General features: G+C 56.4%; 1 protein-coding gene across 1 annotated transcript in view; it reads left to right on the top strand.

Moving 5' to 3' along the window:
* The window catches only part of LOC8052077 (endothelial transcription factor GATA-2), a 102,719-nt gene that overhangs the window by 53,183 nt on the left and 26,563 nt on the right, over positions 1-22,973 (top strand). The window contains exons 3-4 of the mRNA XM_029974020.3: positions 2,803-3,324; positions 18,437-18,582. Of these exons, the coding sequence (XP_029829880.2) occupies positions 2,803-3,324; positions 18,437-18,582 (668 nt within the window). The remainder of the gene's footprint in view (positions 1-2,802; positions 3,325-18,436; positions 18,583-22,973) is intronic.

Raw genomic sequence — 22,973 nt, 5'->3', positions numbered from 1 at the left:
TCGAAATCGGCCTTTCGTACCGGACAGGACTCGCCCGACGCAGAATGGCGCGGATTCGCGCAACCGAGCAGCGTCCGGGCAGGATCGTGGCGAATGCCTCGGAGTAAGAATCTGTAATAGAATCGAAGAACCAATTTCAAGAATCGTGTACGTGAATCTGCTCTGTTCATATCTCTCAATCGTCAACGGAAGAGAAAGAAGAGTCGAATTTGGGGGCATTTAGACGGCCTAAACGTAATTTGTCCCGAATGAGTCGACGTCCTCTGCGTTTGTGAGCAGTGGGAGTCTCGAACGCGCAACGAGCGGCATTCATTGTTCGACCACGCGTCCCTAGGATTCTGGATCTCGGGGATTCTGGGATTGAGCGATTTAAAAAGATAACGTATTAAAGATGCATGCGCGGGGGCAGGAAGACTGGGCGGGTGAAACGCCACGAAGCGACGCCGACGGGTCTTACCAAAGAGGCGAGCTCCCGTGCCCTCGAACACACTCGGCACTCCGCCGGAGTTGGCCGTGCGACGCTCAAAGCTAACGACGGGCCGAAAAACGACCGCAATGTGCGAGAAGGCATACTTTTAAACGCATTGTCCTAATTTATATATCTAAACTTGCGTGTCATGCGTGCAAAAGAAGAGGAAGTAAGAAAACGTGCGGTTTGTCATTGATGTTTGCTAAACGGCTTTCCCGTCTTCTGCGCAGCACGGGCGTAATCTCAATTCTCGTTGGGCAATTATGACGGTGCCATACTCTTCTTGGCCTTGCCACGTACCGCAAAGGACGAGCCTTATGTTAGCCGATCGAGCGATTCACAGCTCCGTCCAACCAGAGGGTCGTGTGACGCGCACCGATGATAGACTCTCGTGCGCCGTCCGTGCGATACATCCTCACCTGATACGCAGTGCAGTGTCGAAAGCGACTATTCGCGAAACGCTCTCTCCACGCGGACCAGCCCTGTACATTGACTGTTGAAACGACCGACAAATAGGTGGAAAACTGCTATTATTTTTATTTATTTTTTTTTTTTTTTTTTGCGCGCGCGGTAAATGGTTTTTTTGCCTGACACCATACATGAAAAGCTAGCTGCCTCTCTTCTAATTCATCCCAAGGGCCAGGTGTCCTCGAGAACGGGTGAGACGGCTATTTGAACGACGTCTTTCCCCCTTTGCCCTTTTCGACGGCTGCGTGTACGATGCGCGATCCCACATTCCGCGGTGGTCCTCGCGACGGTGCTTTTGCCCGGCGCTCGGGAAGGAGCGGGAGGCAAGGCGCCAACTCCCCTGGGAGCGCAGGAGTGCGGCGGGGCCGCGGGGCTCCGATGATTGCGGCTCGGCCGTGTCGCTAAGCGTGATGGATCAGGCGGTTGCGAGCGATACACGTGTCTCGGCTAATTGAAAGCGGCCGGGCGCTGCGTGCGCCTCGCTCGACGCCCATCGGGTCCGCATTCTCCGTTCCCGGACGAGGCCAGCTCGGAGTCCGCGGCGCCGTCGCCATTCGCCGCCCCCCCTCCCTAACCAGCTGCCCGGAACACATCGAGGCGCCTCCCGAGATAGGGCTCGGGCCCGTGGGCTTACCACGATCCTTCGCGACCGCAGCGGTCGCGCATTGAGGCAGCTTTCGCGGAACGCCTTCGCGACTGCAGGTCGCACATCAGATTTCTATCGACAGGCCAGACGCTCTCAACGGCGGAGTGTCTTTCTAAAGCTGAGGTAGCACTGCTATCGTACAAGAGACAGTGACATCGTCTGAGGCCTTCCTTGTATCACGTCGGCCATACAAGGCCTGAAGAGATCTTACGAGCATGTACGAAGCACACCTTCGAACGTGCGTGAGGCGGAGACAATTCTGCGATGATGTCTGTTTGCCGTGTCTTTTCTATAGTGCATTTGCACAGTTTGAGTTCGGATGGTTAAAAAAAATGATAAAACAATATAGAGTTACCCTGTCTGCTCCTGCGTTAGCACCGCAGACTTCCAGCCCATTCAAAACAAACGAATAAAGTAAAAGTACCAACTAAAAAAAAATATAAGTTAATTGTAAAATTTTTAATGTTCGCGAGCCCTTAATTTTCGCAAATTTCGCGAGTTGGAAAATTAGTGAAATTTAAGGCACACGTAAATTTCGATCCTTAAGAATTTCAATCAGGGCTTCTGAAATTTGCGAAATTTAGCGGCCGCGAGTATGTCCTCTGTGACTGATTTGCGAAAAATAGTGGCCGCTAAAATAAAAAGTTTTACAGTAATGTATTTTTTTTAGATGAAATTTAGGAGAGAAAGAAATATAGCTTTAAAAACCCAAGCCAAAGAATAGGCATCAGCGTGACAGGCGATATAGGTGATTGAAATAGTTACCTTGGGAACCCCAGCATTGTCACCCCAGGACGCACTTTGCGCAGCCCCATTTATCCAGAACAGAACTCAGCTTTCTTTTCTTTTGTCGGAGAATGAACGCACGTCACACGACAAGCACGAGCCGTTGCTCGTTTTTGATATTTCCCTTATACGGGTAAAATACTGTTGTTCATACTTGTGCATAAAAGAGCTCATTAAACTTAGGTCAGACAAACGTCATAGAAAAGACTCACTGTCTGCTTCTTCCATGGCAACTGCAGACAGCTTCTCGTATGGGCAGTGTGACAGGGCAAGCAGTGTCTGAAAGCTGCATTTTGTATGATTTCCTATAGAAGTGTGACAGCGCCTTGATGCTGTACGGCGTGGTGCTTGTCAATGTTCGAGTGAGAGGCGCAGACGTTCGCGGTAGCGGTGTCCTATAGGTGGGTCTCTCTAAGCTTGGGTCCCGTTGCAGCGCGCGTGCCGGGCGGCCAGGTGTGTCGGCCGCACTTCCACAGCGCCCTGCACCCGTGGATCTCGGACCCGGCCAAGGCGGCGGCGGCGGCGGCGGCAGCCATGGTGCCGCACCACGGGCCCGCGTCCTGGTGTTCCCCGTTCGCGGGCAAGCCGCAGCCGAGTCCCCCGACGGCGCCGTCGCACTCTAGTCCCCACCTGTTCAGCTTCCCGCCGACGCCGCCCAAGGACGCGACGCCGGACCCGGCTGCGGCCGAGGCCCCGGGCTACGCCTGCGACGGCGACCACAAGCCCGGCGGCATGCTGACCCCGCTGGCCGCGTCGTCGGCCTGCGGCAAGCGAGAAGGTACCTTCCCCGCCTCCTCCCCTCCCTACCCGCACTACGTGCCCCACCCGGGCTCCGAGCTGGCCGGCTACCACGGCTTTCACGCGGGCCCGCTGCAGCTGGCCAAGGCTCCGCTCCCGCCTCCCGCGGGCTACGGACAGGCCGCCAAGCCGCGCACCAAGGGCCGCTCCAGCGCCGGTAAGACGACCCGGGTCCAGGCCGCCGCTGCACGAGCGTCGACGCTAACCACTAACGCACCGCGGCTCTTCCTCCTTTCCTCCGCGCACGCACCCCCGCGCTGTCGCGAGCACCCAGAGCGTGGGCACGTTGGTTCGCAGGCGGCGGGACCAGTTCGAGTGGCGGCGGTTCGCGGCGCGAACTGCCCCTGCCTTTCCTCGACCAGACGACGGCGCCGTACTTCTGGAACGGCGGCCAGGCGCTCGCATCGGGGCCGCGGTCTGACATCTCGGCGTTCGGAGGTGAGCGCGCCCCCGCGCCCCGAGACAGACCCAGGGTCCGGAGTGCCCCGTGCGGCTCTTGGACCCCTCGCTTCCATCGCGCGGTCACTGCCCGTCCGGTGGGAGGCACCGCGCTCGTCGCTTCGTGAATGGAAGCGGTCCACGGCGATCTTATCTCCCGAGACAAGTGCCAAGATGGTCCCTTCACGCTTTCCGCCCTCCCCCGGCGGCGCCCCCTCGCGAGTCTCCGTGTTGCCACCGTGCTCGCGGCTCGTTCCGCCGTCTTCGGCCGTCCACTCCCCGAGAGCTCCGTGCGCCGGATTCGGCCCGAGTCACGCCTTCGAGCCGTCCAACGACGTCCACTCGGTAACGAGCTGCCGCTTGCACGCGAGCACACGGACGGAGCATGCCCACTCACGTCTAACACGCTTACTAACACGCTCGCATGTTGCGCTTGCCTGCCACTCACGTCGCTGGGCTCCATTCGGTGCTTTTGGTCCTGGTTGTTCGCGCGATCCACTTAGGCTGAAGAAACCGCGCTCTGACATTGGTCATACAATCTGCTTCCATGTTCGAAGCTGTGCAACGCAATCGAGGCGTCTTCATTCTCTCATCGTGTCTGCAGGGAACAGAGTGCCACGACGTACGGGCAGAGACTGCGGCTTTTCAGGGGGACAAACTTCATCCGATCGCACTGCGTCACGACGGTCCGAAGTTGGGCCCTCGCGCAACTGCTTGGCGCGTTCAACTGTCCCGCAGATTTCCTCGAAGCGCGTGGCATTTCCGCGCCTTCCCCGCTGTTCGTTCACCGCTCACGCGAGACCCCTTCTGGTGGGAGTAAATCCTGTCGAGCAACCTATTTCCGGCAGCCGTGCCGTGCACGGGCGTTTAGCGACGCGGGGCGTTCGTCCGTCGGTGAGGGTTGAAGGTCGGGCCGGGCGCCCTTCGACCTTCTCCGCATCGGCCTTGAGCGAAAGAACGGGCCTTCCCAGAAATCAGCTCGTTCCAATCGCGGACCAGGAGCGGTGCGAGTTGCCGGATCGCACGCTAACAAAACTGGCCGAGAGTCTTCTGCTGGTGGGGTCGGCGAAACGGTGACGCGAGGCGGCTCGAGCCTTCGCGCGGTTGCGCGTTTATCAGGCGTGTGAAAATTGCTAGAATCGCTGTGACGTATTGTTCTGTCGAAAAGTGAATGAAATAAATTTGTTCGCTAAAGCTAATCGAGTTCTCACTTTGGTGGTGACAAATGCAACGCGTTATTTCTGACGCGCTCCTCACAGCCCTGGTGTATTTTCAGCGTCCGTGCATTCGACGGCGCTCCATGCAACTTTTGACATAAAATCCTGCACATTAGGTGTATGCCGCAAATATATATCCAATCGCATTACGTGCAAAATCGTGGCATTTTCCCACTATTGCTCTAATCATACAGCCTTTGAAGACACGAAGTGACCACCCAGCATGAATTTAGCTTCATCTCATTGGGCGCTCTACTAGTAGCTCGAAAGATACACTCTCGGCAGGCCCTGAATTTACGCTGCACTGCATTCCAAGCGCCAATCGCAAGTCTTTTTAATGAACTCATAATTAGCATTCCGTGTGTACGAAGACGCAATGAACACACATGCCGGAGTTCCTGAGAGATCGCATGGAGGATATTTTCAAACGACAGACACCGAGATAGACGATACGTGGGTCATTCTTTCGTGTTCCCTGCTTGGTCTACGCATCACGGAAACACATACCAAACTACGTAGAAAGAACCTGGAGATCATGTTCGTTAAACTTTTTTTGTTTTGTTTCTTGATCGGAAAGGGGTAACAGCGAACAAACAGACAACACGACAGACACGGACGGCGTGTGTTCAAAGTCAAACGCAAAGTCGAACGCCGTCTGTGTCTGTCGTGTTTTCACTTTTTCCGTTGGTGCCCCTTTGCGTTCAAGAAACCGAGCTTAACCAAACTACGGCATCGAAGAGCCAACGGGTCGCCGTGCCGGAGCCTCGGCCCCTCAGCTCTGGCTGCGTCGGTGTGTCGAAGGTCCCGACTCCGGACGAAAGCCCGATGCATGACCGACGAACGGACGCCCGGCACGGTTGGCCCTTCCCTGGTCCAGAAACCGGTTCACGAGACTGGTTCCCACTGCGCCCGTCCTGCTCCCGACGGCCCATCCGGGCGCTGCGCCGTTTGTGGGCGAGCAGCGCGCTGCTCTCGATCCCGCAGCTGGAGGCTTCCACGACGGCTGCCGGGATCTTCCGCAGCCATGGCATAAGCACCGCGACGGGAAGACGCGGGACGATGTTTGCCCTCTCGAAGGTCGTGATCTCCCGACCGCCTGTCGAATATTGCTTCCAATCGGCTCACGCGTAGAGCAGCGAGTCGAGCCTCCATCCACGTGTCAACGCACACCCTCACAGAAAGGACTGAATGCACCGCGATACATTCGAAACGCCCTTCGGGATCCTTATAATCCAATGAGCGATACGTTTCCAGGCTCAATAGCGACGCGCTCTTTTTCTGAAAGGTGCACTCTACGAATACTTGAAAGGATAAAACAAGGTACGGACAGGAAAGAAACCCTGTTGCCGTACCCGTCCTCTGTGTTTTTATCCTTTCAAGCATTCGTACCCATTCACCAACGTGCTCGTTTTCAATTACGATAGGTGCACTCTCTTTTTCCGCGGAGGCGAGTTGGATGGTCATCGGAATGTAATCCCTATCCCCTTTGCCTAATTGATTGAGAAAACGGTGTTCCGAGAACATCGTGATGCGGTACAGACTCGCTCGCTTCTGAACGTGCGGTCTTCATATTTGTGTGTATCACCAGGGGCGCTTCGGTGCCGCGTTACCGGTGCATGAAGGTACGTGCCCGAAGGCCGCATCGACTGTGTCTACCTGACTCGGGGTGAAGACATCTTCCCCGAGGCAGACGGAGGCCGGCTGTAAGCGGTGTAACGGCAACAAGGCACCATGCGGAAGCTAGCTGCTGGCCCCAAGAGGCACAGGGAGCCCGCGCGCACACGGCCAAGTCCGGCAAAACGTGATGGAGCGGCGGCAAAACGGCCGAGGTGTCATCGCTCTGCGCAGTGTGCGTGAAAGTCCGCTGCGTAGGAAAGCCGCGGGGGCCGGCGCGGACGCCCGGGGGTTCTCCGGGCGTCGTGGCGGCATCCTCGTTGCGTGTGAAGACGAGGGCGTCTCCGGCCGGGCAGCGAGAGTCGAGCAGGCGATGATGGGGCCCCTGGGCGACCCTGGCTTAGCCTGACCCCGTAATTGCAGGCCGCTCGTGGGCCGCTCCGGCGCGTGAGCCTCGTTGGCCGCCGATCGCTCGTGACGGGGGACGCAGGGGGGGCAGGGAGGGCGCGATCCGGTCGCTTCGGCGGCGCCCGATCTCCGGGGGCCGTCCAGACAAGTGCCCGCTTGCCGCCGCTCGGAAACGCGCTTTCTTTTACCTCCCGAGACAATTGCCAAAACAAAAAGGGAGGAGGGAACCCCTCGGAAGGCATGGGCAAAGAAATCAGCGTACCTTCGAGTAGATAATGATACGTATTCAAAACACACACGTTTCACGTACGCAAAGAGGGTTCACTACGCGGAGACACGCCACTGCCGTTCTCTCCTTAGATTAGCGTCGCAAGCTGGGTTTTCAAAGCCGAAAAAGCGTTAAATATTGCGTAAACACGGAGCTAGCGAAAAGAGCGGCACTTGAGCGTGGTCCGATAAAGAGGGAGCGCACCGGCGGCCCGTGTGGCGGGCACCGCTCGGGAGCGGCCGTTTAGCAAGCTCCGGTTTCAGCGTGGCTCAGCCCGCAATCAGGGCCTGATAAATGGCGCTTCCCGGCAGTCTCCCCGGCTGGACGGTGGAGCGCCCTCGCGCTCCCTCGGGCTCGGTACACGACGCAGCGATATTGCCGTCCAGTTGGCCCGTACTACGTTGACGCCACGTTGAATTAACCTGCGGCTGGTTAGAAGGGAAACATCAGAACGTAGAAGGGACAGAAAATAGACAGGGCGACGTCTCCAGCTAAGCTACCTCGTTTAGTTAGTTTACTTCTTTATATAGTATCAAACTCAAGCTCATCTCCGCCAACAGAGAAGGACGAGGTCTATACAGTTCAAGCGCCACAACGTGCACCCTCTCACAATGTAACATGGGGGACAACCTTACAGGTTATGTCAGCTCACCGTAGCTGACATACGCTGGGCCACCGTGGCTCTTCTGATGGCGAGCCTTTAGCTCGCGTCTGTGACAAGAACCGCGGTGCGATGAATCACAGTGAGCGGGCTGTCTGGTTATCGTGCGGTGCAGCGCACACTCGAGGACGTCTGAGGACGCCGGGGACCCCCTGTAGATCGACCGTCCGGCGGTAAGGAGAAATGCCATCTAGAGGACAAGGCCCGCTCATGACGTCATCTTTAGTGGATCCCCGCCCCAAGACACGCTGAAGCTGGACCAGAGACAAAGTGGCGTCCGTCTTGGCGAGGTGTGCTAGCCTCGCGCTCTTTGTGAGACGCTGCAAGAGGCGGCGATGCTGACGCAAGGTAGCCGGCTCTGCGTGGCTGCACTGGCGATGACGGTTGGGGGAGCCTTCTAGCTGCTCCAAGTGGGCTCCCTTCGAAGACTACGTGGCCGTGCTCCGGCGGCCGGGGCGGCAGCTGTGCCGGTCGGCCCCGAGGCGTCTCGGTTGCAGGAGGCGTCGTCGTCGAGTGCCGCGAGGACGGCGTCCCGAGAGGCGTTCCGCTTCGGCGTTGGGTTCGGCGCTGCGGCGGGATGCTCGCCGGGACGAGATTAATAGCGTCGGGGAGCAGCTCACGGCGTCAGGAATTCCCCTTTGTTCCGAGGCCCGAAACCTGTTCGGGCTGCCCCGAGAAGGGCTCCGCCGCCGCTGGGTAGCCACTGGGTCGACCTCAGGCTCCCGGAGGGAAGGCGCCCGCCGCGCTTCTTGCAGCGGCGGTCTTTGGGACGCTGCCGGAACGAGCCAGTGTTTCGGCAAGAAGATGGCGGCGCAGAGAAGCAGAATGAAGTTTGCAAGACGACGTGGATACCCTCACGCAGTCGGTATACTTCGTAGACAGTCTAATGGGACTCGAGGAGAGACTAGGGGACCGCACCGTGGCTGGAGATGCCGGCGAGGCTCAGCCCCGCGAAGGATGCAGCGGGGCACACGAGCGGCCGACCTGCGCGGTTAGTCGGCAGGACACCTTCGAATGGATCAGCTTGCAACGGAGACCTTCCGCCGTACTGCACAAGCTTCTGCACTGCTCCGCCATACTCCCGTTTTACCAGTGAGTTGTTAGTCCGTTGAACCAATGAGAAGGGCGATCGGTGTCAGGCTTGAACAGCAAGACGATTCAAGTAACACAGAGGCGATTTCGGCCATTTGGACTGCACAATCATAAAAATGCGACACACCTAAAAAAAAAAAAATCCAAGATTGATGGATTCAGTGGTAATGGACGAGCCGGTATCGATCCAAGCACTGTGTAGATAGCACCGAAACTCCGCTATAAAAGCCCCAGTGTCTCCGAGCCAGTGAACGTGGACCGACGTACGGATTTCATGGATAACGTCTTTGTAGCTGCCAATTTGCAACCCCGCACGCCCCTGCGCGTGCAGATTTTCATGGGCTACGGAAGTATACGCTCGGGGACAACGTTGTGTTGCGTTGAAGCCGAAGCTATGGGCCACCGTGGGCTTCAAGCTCCGTTCCACGCAAGAGCCATCTCTGGTGCGAATGCGTCTGCCCAAAGGAGAGGCCGGGAGCGAGCGCCGGAGCGGCCGTTGCAGCTCCCCAGGCGCCCGCGCCGGGGGATCCGCGGCGGGGCTCCCCGAGGCACCCGGCCGACGACGCTGGATGCGCATTCCGAGCGCCGAGGGGACCGACGGCCGCATTCCCGGAGTCTGTTGGGCGCGCGCCCGCTCCCCCGGGACGCTTCCCTACAACGCTCACGGCGCTCCTGCCTGCGCCGTCGGGAAATGGACCCGGTATGCCGCCGGAACATAACGATTAAGAAGGACACTCGCCACACTGACACGACCGATACGACGACCATAGAAGTAAGAATAACAACGAAACTACGAGGAGAAGCGCACCAAGTTCTTTGTTTTGCACTTCCCGAATGCTGATTGTTTTTCCTCTCTAACGCTGGATTTGCGCCCAAAGCACGGCCTGTCGTGGCTATTGTTTCTGCACCGTGCTCGCTGATGTGAGCGACTGTTCCCCTCCCCTGCTGCGTGAGGTTGGCACCCCGGCCGCCTTGCACTTCGGATATGCGGGACTGGCCTTTCCGTTTTGTCGAGAACTTCTCATCGCTGTTACTTCCTTTTTTTTTTTCATCGCACGACTGATTTTTGCCGCTGGCGTCACGTGACGTAACCTGGCTCTTCAGGCGTTATCCTCGCCTCGCTCTTCTCGAGTGGAGGCGCGCCTTTCCCGTAGAGAGCCTAGATGCAGAGAGAGCAATTTAATGGCGAACGTCTTCCACGCAGATTGGTCGCGCGTGCGTTGGCTGGACGAAACTACGTTGAAGACGCTTCCAAACGACCGACGCTTTGAATGCCTCCTTAAAGTTGGTATTGCAAACGCCGTACCACGGGATCCCGAACGAGCAATCGGAAACGATTTGTAACGCTACTTTTGGCCCAATCGCCTCCGGCTTCGTGACACTTGCTGTTTTAACGGGTCGCACGAGAAATAGAACATGGAAAGGACCGCGCGCCACCGGCGAGGGCAACAGTCGTGGACAATCTCCGCGACAGAATCGGCTCGAGCATCTACTGCGCGATTTAAAAGAAGCGGCACTAAACACCCTCGCAGTATAACCAAACTATGCCATCGGAACGAGCGAATTAATCTGGAATCCGAGAAAAAAACGAGACAGGAAAACGAAAGGACAAACACAACGAAGTCTTTGAGACTTGGTTGTGTTTGGCCCTTCCTTTTCCCCTGTCTCGTGGTTCACCAGCTAGCCTGCGCCACAAGTCTCCGGAAGCTTCGGCGATCAGTCATCTCGCGGAAATTATCCGTGGACCGATATTCGCGGACTCGTGAAAGGAGGCGATGTGCGGTGGGGCCGGCAGAACTCTCTCGGCGGAACGCCATGCGACGTCGCTGGGGGAATATGAGATGCTCGCCGGGTTCTCCGAGGAGTGTCCGGGCGTTCCGCGCCATCGAGCTCCGCTTATCCGGCACTCTCCGGTCACTCGGCAGTCCGGCCGTGGCCACGCTCCAGCGGACGCCAATTAGGCGAGCGCGAGCGCAACGGCCCCGGTCGCCGACAGGAACGGCCGCCCCAACGGAAGCGGACCCTTTGTTCGGACCGCCAACGCGGAAAGCAGAGAAGCCGTGTCGCGCGATGCGTCCCCCAACGAGTGTCGCGTCGGTGATCCACGCTAGTGTCGAGTCCCATGGGGCCTGGAGCGCATCCTCGTCTGTTTACCGCGTCCTAAAACCCTCGATTTCCGCTACTTGGCGAATGTCATGCTGTCGCCAGCCGCGATATCCTGGAGGTGTCCGCGAGCAGCGGTTCCGGATGTGGCCGACGACTGTTCTGCTGCTCATCGATCTCCAGTTTCAAAGTTCACGGAAGCTTTGACGACCACGACCCTGGCCTTCTCTCCTGCTTTTTACAGTGATAGCTGTCATGGGCCTCTTCCCACCACTGAAAGTTACGACTTTCGTTGGTGCTTTAGTTGTACAAGTTGACGATTTTGTAGTTGGCGATTCAGGGCGTCCATCGTCGGATGTTGCAAAATGCTCGAAAAAGATCGCCTGCCGCCCGCGGGAATCGAACCTGTGTCCGCTTCGTGCGAAGCGGAGGCGTTAGCACTAAACTACGCCACAGCTTTTTGTTTCCTTTTTCTCGATGATTAACGCCGCAGCAGGGTTCTCCGGCGTTCTCTTCCTAGTCCCCGATTTGCCTGAAAATGTGCATAACACACCAACAAATATCGCTGACATAATAAGCAGAGTATTGTGCCAAAGAAATTTTTTTTTTTTCGCGAAGTTATTGAACTTACACTTTTGGTCCTCAACGTGTTATTTAAAGTGAAAGTCTCTACTGGCAACAATAAAAAAGTGACGAGAGCGGAAGGCAGGGCCTCACACTTTGGACTGCAGACTTTCTTCCCAGCTGGTTACTTTTGCGTGAGTTTTCACGCGCTCTTGCACGATGGCGTAGCAGCTAAGGAGGCGAGGCGCTCTGTCGTGCACTGGCTGAATCTGCAGCGGCTGGCTTTTGGACTCGCGACAGGTGTGCGTGTCACACTGGGAACGTCCGGAATGGAGAAACGAAGGCCTTTCATTCGAAAACTAAAACTTCTGAAAATAGCGATAGTCGCCTGACTCGCGTCATTCATCTCTCGAAAGCGATCGATCAAAGGGTATCTGGCTATTCATAGTATTAGAGCTTCAACGCCTCAAAAACGCTGACTTTGGTCGCGTGTTTAGTCACAGTGCCTGAAGCAAACCAAACGGCATTCGGACTGTTCTGCGATTCGGTCTGACTTGGTCCGTTTCTCCTAGCAAGTGAGCGACTCGAGCGAAAAGCGCGTCGGGTGACCTGTCGGCACCCCGCTATCTTAGACCAGGTTTCGGAGTCCTTTTAGTGCAAACCTGGACGATCCGATCGCTCGCGTCACGGCGGCTTTTGCGAGCCGCCGAAGCGCGAGCGTTCGTGTGGCTCTGCGCACGCCCTTGGCGTCCAGGTCGTCTTGTGGGAAAGCGGTTGGCGAGCGTGCCGGCGACATCCGGCTCGGAAGTCGTCTCCACGGCCCAAAGACGCTCGCTCGTTCGACGTCGTTCGACCAGACATGCCCGAAATGTCGATGCGCCGCTGTAAATTTCTCGAAGCCGTCGTAAAGTCGCTTCCCCGGTGGTTGCGGGCGCCGAGTGCGGCGACCTGCGTCCTCCCAGCCCTCGCTGCGTGTCGCTGCGTCCAGCGCGCGCAGGTCCAACACGGCTGCGCGCAGTCGCGGGACCGGCGCCTGGTGGCACTGCCTTTTACGACTGGCGACGACGCGGCCGCTTTACTGCCGGCGATAAACGGACAGGGACAGGTGAGGGGCCCCCTTCTGCGCACTCGCGGGTCGCTCGGCACCGGGGGGCCCGGGTCCCGCGCCCATTGGCTCTCGCGAGGCGCCGGCACCGGCGGGGCCGCCGCACCGGTCCGCTCTGCTCTGCGCCTTTCACACGCGGCTGTTCTGCGGCCAAAATCGCTACCGCTAGCGGCGCCGCGGCACAAGTCGCGAGGCTTCATTTCACGTGCGTCGTCCGTCAGTGTTTTCTGCCGCGGCAATGCCTAAGGTTGCTTGCAGCAGGTGGACGCGCGCAATGCATTTCATCGGTGTCCAATAACATTCTGAATGCCTTAGATTTCGGTTTTATTCTTATTTTTCTTTTATTAAAACAAAATAACCATTTAAACGCAAAAAATATCGGTATTATTCGTTTCTTTATTTTTGAAAGTTCGTTGACGCGGAGGGTGAAACCTCGGTTTGAAAGTTTCCAACAAATACGCCCGCCTCCGACTTGGAGACATGGTGTTCATGAGAAAGCGAAGCACGACGACGCAAGAAACTCTCAAACACTAAACACGGAAGACTCAAGAAGGCCAATATGAGCAGGTTCAGACACAAAAGGAGAAAGGAAAGGGGAACTTGGCCTTGCAAGCACACTTTTAAGACGAGCAGCGTCGGAACAGTGGGGGCAGGGGGGCAAGCGGCCCCAGAGCGCAGCCAAAGGTGGGGGGACGGTTCACCACTTGGAAAAGAGCGTTCGTACGCATCGCCAAGTAGGTCGCGAAAGTAAAATTTTAGGAATACTTTGTGTGCATACATTCCACAACTTTCCAGTGGTGTCCTGCCTAAGAAGTAATTATCAAAAAAATAATGAAATAAATGACGTTCCAGGTTTTTCCTATATAATAATGAATATGCTTCGACGAAAAACGCCGCTGGCAACATTGATATGACTACTACACTTCTTTTTCTTTTCTTTTTTTTTTAATTTTGTGTTTTCAACGGCCGAATCGTGGGCTTCCGGTTCGACGCTTTCCTCGCCAAGTTGCTGGACACCCTTTAGTTTTCTCTTTTCCTCATTTCCACCGACAACGCCAGATAAGAAGAAAGGCACGTTTGGGCGTCAGCGTGAGGAGTCTCAAGCCGCGTCGTACGGCGAACTTTTTCAACGAGCATCGGAGCTAACAGATGTTGGGAAATCAACGAAAAGTTGATCTGCCGACGGCGAGAAACGCTCTCCGATGATAAACGGGTCAAAATCGGGTGTCGAGGTGGCGATCAGAGGCAAATCCACGCGATGTCGGTGGAGCGCCGAGAAAACGCGTACTGCAGCGCGACCGGAGGGACGCGGTACGCTCTTGTTGCTCTTATGCGTTTGCGGAGATAGCGCTGCTTTGTTCGACATGGGCGACTTGGTAGCAGTCTACCCAGAGAGATCGCCCGGCCCGCTTTTTCCGAGAGTTGCGGACATCTCCGCGGCAGAGAGGAAGAGCCCTCTGGGCACTGAACGTTGCCAACTTCCGTGTTCCCGTCCCGGCCTTCCTGCCGGCAGTGCGACGGCTCTCCGCGAAAGCCCAGTAGCCGCCGCACTGAACCGGAATTTTATTCCAGTATGCGCAATGGCATTTCAATTATGTAGCAGCCGATGCCGTCGATATTCCCGTAGCAGAGGAAATGTCTCTCTTCGACTCCTCTGCACCTCTGCGCAGATTCCGCGCGGGGTGATGTACGAAGTGCATGCGAGGTCGCATCCTATGTCCGGCTTTTGATTGACCCCGGCCACCCGTAGCTTTGGCCATGCTCGGAGTTAAGCTGAAAAAAAACTATAGGATATGCCCGAACGTTTCAGGCATTTCTCGCAAAATATTCGGAGGAAAGTAAGAACAATCCCCTCCCCAATTTCCCGAACAGTTCCGACCCGACCGCCGAAGCCAAAAGGATAAAGAATAACCCCCCAATGAAAATACAAAAGGGGAACCGCAAACCAGTCGCTTGCCTACTTTCTCGGTATGTCGTCTGCTTGAAAAGCACAAAAACGCCATCCTCTGCGAAGCTTTGCAGCCGTGCTTCTCTTGTCACACGGTTCTCGGCCGCGCTGTGAAAGGCCAGCGCGGGTGGCCAGAGCGCAGCGGCGCCGGGAATCGAGCCGCTCTAGGAGCGAAATCGCTGCTCATGAAACGCGCATTCGATCACGAGTGTCTGGGTTCCAGGTGCACTCTCGTTCAATGCAGCTTCCGGTTATAATCGAAACGGTTTTGGAAATATGTCCCGTTTAATTAGGAGTCAGCGTGTTCCCCACATTTTGTAGTTTATACAGAGCAGGATCTTGAAAAAGGGCTTTCTGACGTTTTGACTGGAGCAGTGTGGCTCTTCCAAGGGACCATAAAATGAACTTTCGGCTGGGATAAATTGGTATTTCACTAATCGCATATCGTTTCGTGCGCCAAAATAAAATTAGTGCAGGGGCGCTGAAAACCTAAACCCTAGTTTTCGACCCCTTTCCCACCGTCAAACGATAACGACGATGATGATGATGCTTGCGCAGCGTCTCCCGCGCGACCTGGCGCAAAATCGCCGAGTGGTTCGAGATGCCGCCTCGTGCCCGCAGTCGTCACCGCCCAAGAAGCGACTGCGCGGCGACCGGCGCCGATGTCTGCCTCGGCCGCCATTGTTTCGTGCCTCGGTGCGCGTACATCTGTGAGCCACGCGCTCACGTGTAGTGCGGCCTCGCTCGACGTCGGTCGCGTCGGCCCTTTGTTCTGCGCGAAACAAAAAGGACGCGCGTGGGAGAGACACGCGCAACGCTTCCGCGTCGCGAACAAAGGCTCGCGGGAGCCCTCGGGAGCTGCTTGTTGTTCGGCTCGTATGTCGTGTCGCGAACACGGGTGGCCACCGTTTTGGCTCGTGTGCACAAAGACCTCGCGCGCGCGTCGTTTGAAAACATACGGGACAACCTCGTTGATTTGACTCCTTTACCGAAGCTGCCGGGCCTTTCACCAGCTAGAAGACAAGGCCTGCCCATGACGTCATCGTTAGTGGATCCCTGCCTCATGCGGCAAACAGGCTGAAGGCTGACGAGAGTAGCCGTAAAGACGCGTCCATCGTGGGGTCGCCGCGTATTTGGCGCGGTCGAGAGAGCGCGCGGCGACGCCATGACGGAAGTCTGCCGCTTGGCGGCGATTCGATCGTGAAGCTTCAGCACGGCTTGGGGCCGGTTGGGTACCTACCAACAACGACGTTTTGGGTGAGGCCTTGCCTTCTATATCTCCTATTAGTTCCATCCGCTTGCAACATCCGACCCCGTCAGCGACTGCGGGAGTTCGTAAGGATCTCGTGACAGAGTATGCATTGCAGCCAAGTGGAATCGCTTCATCGAGTCGTTGTTCCATCGAGGCTTTCGTCCGGTACCACGGCGATTTTTGCTGAAACTTGGGCGAAGAATTGTCCAGCGAGCGATTGACGTCAAAGTGGTAATCGACCAAGTAATAGACGAGTCATCGGTGGAGTACGTCGCCTGTCGCCGAAGTGCGGCGACTTCGCGCGGTCGTCATCGCCCAGCTGGAGTGGTCCCACGAAGTCCCCAGGCGTTTCCGTGGGGCCCTGAGAGCTGTCGACTTGCGCCGCCGCGAACAACGCGAGGTCGGCGGCGACACAAAAGGAACCGTCGCCGGTACAACCCAAAGACATCTCGACTGACAGCGGAAACAGTCGCCGGGAAACGCAGACACTCGGCCGCCGGGAGCGAGATTGGCGGCGTCTGCGGTTCGTCCCGGCACAAGACGCCACCGGCTGAAGGGCTGCCCCAGCAGGGCAGATGCGTCTCGTCGTCTTCTGCGCCCTGTGGCCGCTCGAGGGCGTCGCTTTCTCCGCGGTCTGTCCCTCCCTGTCCGCGGCACGCACGGCTCCTGGCCCTTGGTCTGTCTCTGCACCGCTGCACTCCGGACGGGATTCTTTCCCGCGCACTCCGCCTCTGGCGGGGCCTGCCTTCTTCTGCCTGCACCCCTCCTTTATCTCCGACTAACGGCGCTCAACTGCTCGCTCCTGACCGAATCTTTGATGTGCTCAATAGACCCTTTTCAAAAGTCAGTCTGCCCACCCTGTAGACATCCAAACCGCAGCTCCTAAACTCCTGGAAAAGCGAACATCTTCGAGGGCATAGAGCAGAAAGCGGAGAACTGATCATGATGTGTAAGTCCCTGTAGGTCGCCTTCGATTTACGAAGTCGACAATGCTTGAAACTAGGCGATGTTTTTCCTATCGCCACCATCAGTCTCAAATATTGGTGATTTCGAGACTGCCACTAGGTGCTTCCGACTTTTGAAGATGATCTATTTTTCTTGTTTGTCCTCTTAAAAAGGCCCGTAAGTTTGACTCTGGTTCACAGAAGGCAATGTATAAAGCAGGAGAAAAACAAACGAAGGCCTTAGCCGAGTCCGCTCGTCTCCGTCCACTTGTCTGACTCGGAGAAGGGTAGAGGGAAAACGCAAGGAGGAGACAAGCAAAAGGATACTAATCCTTTTGACTCAATTCCTCGACCTAACTTTGCAGGTCGGTTCATGCTTTCTGTTACACAGCCGAGCTTCCGAGTCAGAACCTTCCCTCTGCTTTGTCGTACTAAACGCCATCCGCTGCCTCTGTGTCAGCCCGGCAGACTCGCGGGCCTTTTGAGAATGTACCCAGAAGGTGCAATCGTTATATGTTCAAATGTGCTTCAGGCAGTTGCGTCTTGATTATCCGAAATCTTTGTGCAGCATGTGTGTCAAGGTGTCTCAGTGTGTGTATGTCTGATTGTGCGCTCTCATTCAAAATTTGCCCATCAGGGATCGGAGAGACCAGCGCAGGAGATGGACAATGCTTTCTGACGTCGCATTATCTCGCACTTGACACTCCAAATTTTAATTTACCCGCGTAATTACGGAAACGATTAAAGTGATTCTTCGAATTCTTCGTAACACTCCGTACGCTCAAACAACTTCCGCAAGATCGGCGGAGAAACATTTCCCGAATTATTATTCTCGTAACGACCGCGTTTCTACCCTAATGCGTACGATTATCACGAACCGAGCGGTGTCCTTCCCTTCGGGTTGAATCGGACGCCCTCAGATTCGGCGTGCCTCTCGTGCACGCCAGTCAAGCCCCAGGAGGCCGAGAAGGGAATTGGACAGCCGGTCTTTGTTGAAAGGATCAAAACGTCTCCGTTCAAAGCGGTTCGTGCGCCCACCCTTTACGTGGGAAATGAACCAGCATTGTAGAAGACACCGGAGCGATCAACGTCGCGCTCCAAACGTTGAACGGCAAACTTCGCCGGATATGATGTCTTTCAACATTCAACTCTCAGCCACATCCGTATGTTTTGGTGCCTTTTCGGTAGCCCTTCGAGCCGCCAAAATCCGCTGACCGACGTGCTGAGGGGTTTCCACAGGGACAGACGTACGCGGCATAACTTTAAGCTCTCGACGAGCGCTAATTGGTGTTCTAAAACGACCGGAAGCTGTTGAAGCATCCTATCCGGCCGTATGCCTTGTCTGGTGTACAATTGTGTAGCGCGTCCGCGTGAACAGCACTTTAGTCGATAGCGCCTAGAGGCCTGCGCATGACGTCATCGTTAGTGGATCTTCGAGCGAGCGGCAAACACGCTCAAGCTTCACATAGAACCAGCGCAAAGAGACGGACGCGTCCGTCTTGGCGTCGCGCTCGTTGATGCACGCTAAGTGGCGATGGGAAGATCCACTAGCGATGACGCTTGCGGGGAGGCCTCCAGCCGGTCTTGAGCAGTGTGTGGCGCGGAGGTCCGTTCACTGACGTCCCTGTGTCCTTCCCTCCCCGTGGTCCGAGCAGAGGGCAGAGAGTGCGTGAACTGCGGTGCGACGTCGACGCCGCTGTGGCGACGGGACGGCACCGGGCACTACCTGTGCAACGCATGCGGTCTCTACCACAAAATGAACGGCCAGAACAGGCCGCTCATCAAGCCCAAGCGCAGGCTCGTGAGTACACCTTCCCCCTCCTCGTCCGCAACCTGTCCAAAGCTCGGGCGGGCGTGCGCTTCTACGCGACGCACTCGGAACACAGATCGCTGGTCTTCTTTCGATCGGGTTCAGCCCATACGAAGGCCGATCGCACTTCCGTTGCCACGTGTAATCTCGGGGGCAAAAAGGGTTGCGCCGTTTGGTCACGGAGGTGCCACAACCATTGGAAGATGACACCGATCGATCTTGTGAAATAGGGTGAACTAGGGTGCCTTCATGTGCGAAGGCACCCTTCTGCTGGTTTGTCGGCGAGTGGTATTACAAAGGATGGCATCACCCTAGCAAAGCGCACATGAAGGGTGAACTAATTAGGATCAGTGACTGGTGGTCCTGCAAAAAACCTTTCCACGTATTTTTTTTTTTTTTTACGGGAAGTATCAGTTTAGCTGTTTGGGCAGGTGAGGGAAGCTCGCCCAAAACTCGTGAACCTTTAAAGCGGCTGCCGCCAAAAGCCATTTTTTGTTCCACCAAAGGTCTTCTGGCCGGTGCCGTTTTCAGCATTGCCCGTGCTTTGCTGGATTTAGAAAGCGTCTAAACATGTGCCTGCTGGTAGCCTAAAAGAGCCCCAGCACCTGCAGGGGCACCCGGAGGGCGTTGCGGAAAAGCAGACGCGCGGGCCTTTCTCAAAGCGTGTCGTGTAAATAGCAGTCTCAGTTGTGGGTTTCTAAGCATTGACACGGCATAAACACTCAGGGACTTCTGAAAGTGCAGACGACATCCCAAGAACACTCACAGTTGTTGGTTTGGGCTCATCCGTTTCGATAGACGTTCTGATTCCGGGGTCGCAAGGATCAAAGTTTCAGGAAACAAATATTATTGAGAAGTATCACTCCTTCGAGTAGACATCGTTCAATTCGGTTGAGCGATGTCTGCCAAGCTAGTTTAGGTTGTCTTTATGCCTCCCGTGTACGCTGTCTTTGTTTACGTTTGACGTAACACGCGGGTGTTAATTAGCTCGGGACGCAAGTCGCATTCCCCCAAAGCAATGCCTCGAAACGGGACGAGGGAAGCAAGCGCCAAAAAGGAAATTTCCCGGAGAGGCCGCGAGGAAGAATCGTCTCCCGCTCGGGCCTCTTCTCGAAACGCCCTGACAGAGCTGTGCGGTTCGCGCGGCACGAGACCCACAAACGTGGCGGCTGGGCACAGCGCTGAAGAGACTCCGCCACGAGCAAGAAGCGTGAGTCGCTGATGAGCTTCATTAGTCGGCAGGGAGGAAGCGCGACGTGCCGTTTGTCACTGAGAGCGCGCGATAAGCGCAGCGGGCCGCAGCCAGCGCGCCCACAAACAGCGTGTCCTCGCAGGCGCGAAAAATGACACCAGCCATCCCGGCGAATCCCTTATCGGTGCCGGAGTAAAAAATAGGCGAGCTCATTTCCTGACGCGCGCTCGCCCCCGCGCGTGTGGCGGGCCGCGCGTTGGCTCGGCGTCACCTGGCCCTGCGCGGTCGGAAACGATCAAAAAGCGGCGCCTTGCTTCGCTGCTTCCGGGCCGGCAGGAAAGGAAAACTTTTGGCGCCGCAACAACCAGCGACGGGAAACGTCGATAAGAGTCGAGGGAGGGTCTCCCGTCCGCCCTGGCTTTTCCTCCGCCATTCGCTGCCGGAGACAATGGAGCCAGATAGCGCCGCCACGTGCCTGGCGTCACGCCGACGTCTTCCCCCGGAGCGTCTGCGGAGGCTTTCCCCGTTTGCACCCTCGTTCGGTGCGGTGACAGCGCACGGGAGAGCCTTTCTGTTTTGCTACGAAGGGCTTGGCGACTCAGACCGGTGGATTTCTAACGACCTTAGCCCGCTGCTTTCTTCCCCGGAACAAAGTGAGGCTTTTGTCTACGCGGTCTCCTGCGGCCAGTCGGTGAGGGCCATAAGAAACGTGGACGAGCGCAGCGTCTGGAACGTGTCGACGAATATTAGTCGCTCTAGCGGGGCACTCAACAGAGTGCGTCTCTCACGGAGCGCCGTTGATAGAGAAAGCGAAGAACAAAAGCTCGAGCGTTCTTCATCGTAGCGTGCCGGTCACCCTCGCGAGAAAGCGAATCCTCTACTGCGGAAAGCCGGAGGGGGAGGCGGCCCCAGCCAACAAGCACACGGAGAAGTCACGCAAGTTTCCCTCCGGGCCCCGTTCGCTTCGGGAGCCATCGGCGATCGGTACGTGCGGAGTGGGGGATCGCAGCGTCGGCGGAACCAGCGACGGCGACCCGATCGTCACGAATGCCTGGTCGATGAGAACCCGACTCCGAGTTGCGCGCGCGACTAGAACAGAGCGTGACAAATTGCGACCGCGTCGGACAGCTGCAGCGACAAGTACACAGAACGGCGACCGAAGTCCCAAGCCTGGCACAGAGTGATCATCGGTGTTCTCGCCACATGAGCCTGATATCCGCACTCGTCAAGGAGACCGCCACATCCAGGCGCCCATCGATTTGCCGAGGATTGATCCAAATATGCGCGCAACCGTCAAGGGGTGGTGTGGCAATTTTTGTACTGTCAGAAAGCACCGCTCGGAATGTGCCTTGTTGTTCATGACCCACGTATGAAACACATGTTAGACTTTCTCTACATTCGAAAGCAGTTGCAGAAAGAAACAAGATAAAAAAAGAGCAGCGTTCACGTTCTCAACTCGCAGACAGCGGAATTGGCACCGCGTGATCTGGTGCCAATGTTCATCAATGTTCGTTCATCTTAGCCGCCAAAGTTCAGAATAGCTATGGCTTGGCAAAGTACACGACACGCGCTGAGTTCCAGACAATTATTAGGGTACGGCTCTTCCCGTCATTGCTGCGGTTGGGCACGCGAATGCCTCGTCAATTGTTTGTTACGAGCCCGATTCGAGCTCTCGCGTAATGCTCACGCATTTAAATATAGTCATTGTGGCTTCATCTCCGTAACTCCGACAACACTGCAATGCCTGTGACCATGTCATAAAGTTTTGCAAAAAGGACGCTGAAAGAAAAGTTCGTTTTTATCCTCGAAATTACACTGAAACAGAGAAGCTTGTAGCGCCAGTAGGCTTGTGTTATGTAACATTACAATCTAATATTCTTGAACGGGTCTTTTAATTACTAATATTATGGACAGTAGAAACAAAATAAAACAAACTCATCACAATATTGACTTCAAGAAAAAAAGTAAAAGAGCGCAGAAGTAAAGAACACGCAGAGTCGCAAGCAGGGGCGTAGCCAGAGGGGGCTTATGGCGCTTCAGCCCTCCCCTCCTCCCCCGAAATTCAGCCGACCCTATAATATACACATGATTTTGACTCCCGCTGCCCCCCCCCCCCCCCCCCCCCCCCCTACCCCCCGAAAACAAATTCCTGGCTACGCCACGGGTCGCAAGTAACGTCCAAGAAAAGGCACTAAAACTATCGTCTACATTTCGATGCCAAGAGGAAAATTCGAAGAAATATACGAATTTCGAGAATCTATTTTTGCAAACTCACACTTTGAAATTATAAGGTCATTTCAATCAGATCGCGTGAACATAAATGTTCAAGAAACAACATCCTTTATTAAAGAATACACAAATAATAGGTTTGTGCGATGAAAATGTTTTGGAACGTCCTAACGAGCACCTTGTATCGTTGGACACGTGTCGTCCTCGAATTTTTCTTCAATATTTTCATGGAATCAAATCAACGAGCTGGCCCAATGAAACGCTTGGCGACTCACAGAGCCTAGAATGGCGAAATTCACCGGTAGATGTAGTCGTTTCGAAACGGCTTTCCCGTTCTTTGCAACTCCACACGCAAGCAAGAACGTGCGTCCGCTGGCCTCGAAGCGCCATGCATGGAGCATTTTCGGATCGAGTCTCAATGACGTGGGGCTTGCGGCGGAGCTCCGTGGGCAGGCCCGGGTCCCGCGAGGCCGCCGCTCTCCCGACCCGAAGGGCGCTAAAGAGAACAGGATCCGGGCCGGATGGGAGGACGGCTCGGCCAAGATCGATAACGGCCGCTCAAACAGGCCGCCTGAGCGAGCGGCGGGCGGGGCGGCCGCAAGGGACTCCACCACGCCCCGCCGCTGCACCAACGCCGGCTCCCCCCGTGCACGCGCAGCTCAGGAGGAGCCGTGACTCTAGGGACCCGGGCACCCCCCCGAGGGGGGTTCGGGGCCCCCGGCCCGGTGTCTGGTCGGCGTCTGCTCGGCACCTCGGCCGAGGCCGGTCGGCCGCCATGCATCATGTTGTCGGCGCTCGCAGCCTCGCGCCCGGCGTGCCATTAATTACTCGGCCGGGGCAGCGGGCGATGGCCGACGTCTCTTGCTGGCCGCCTGCCGGCCGCTCGGTCGAGGCGGCTGTTGCTCTGCCCCTCGCGGGGCCGCCAGCAAACGCTCCTTTCTCTCGGATAGAGACGCCTCTG

Source organism: Ixodes scapularis, unplaced genomic scaffold, assembly GCF_016920785.2.
Source record: "Ixodes scapularis isolate PalLabHiFi unplaced genomic scaffold, ASM1692078v2 PGA_scaffold2__306_contigs__length_199485367, whole genome shotgun sequence".
NCBI classification, from domain to species: domain Eukaryota; kingdom Metazoa; phylum Arthropoda; class Arachnida; order Ixodida; family Ixodidae; genus Ixodes; species Ixodes scapularis.
Note: the sequence above shows the minus strand (reverse complement) of the source record. Positions and strands in the feature narration are given on the sequence as shown.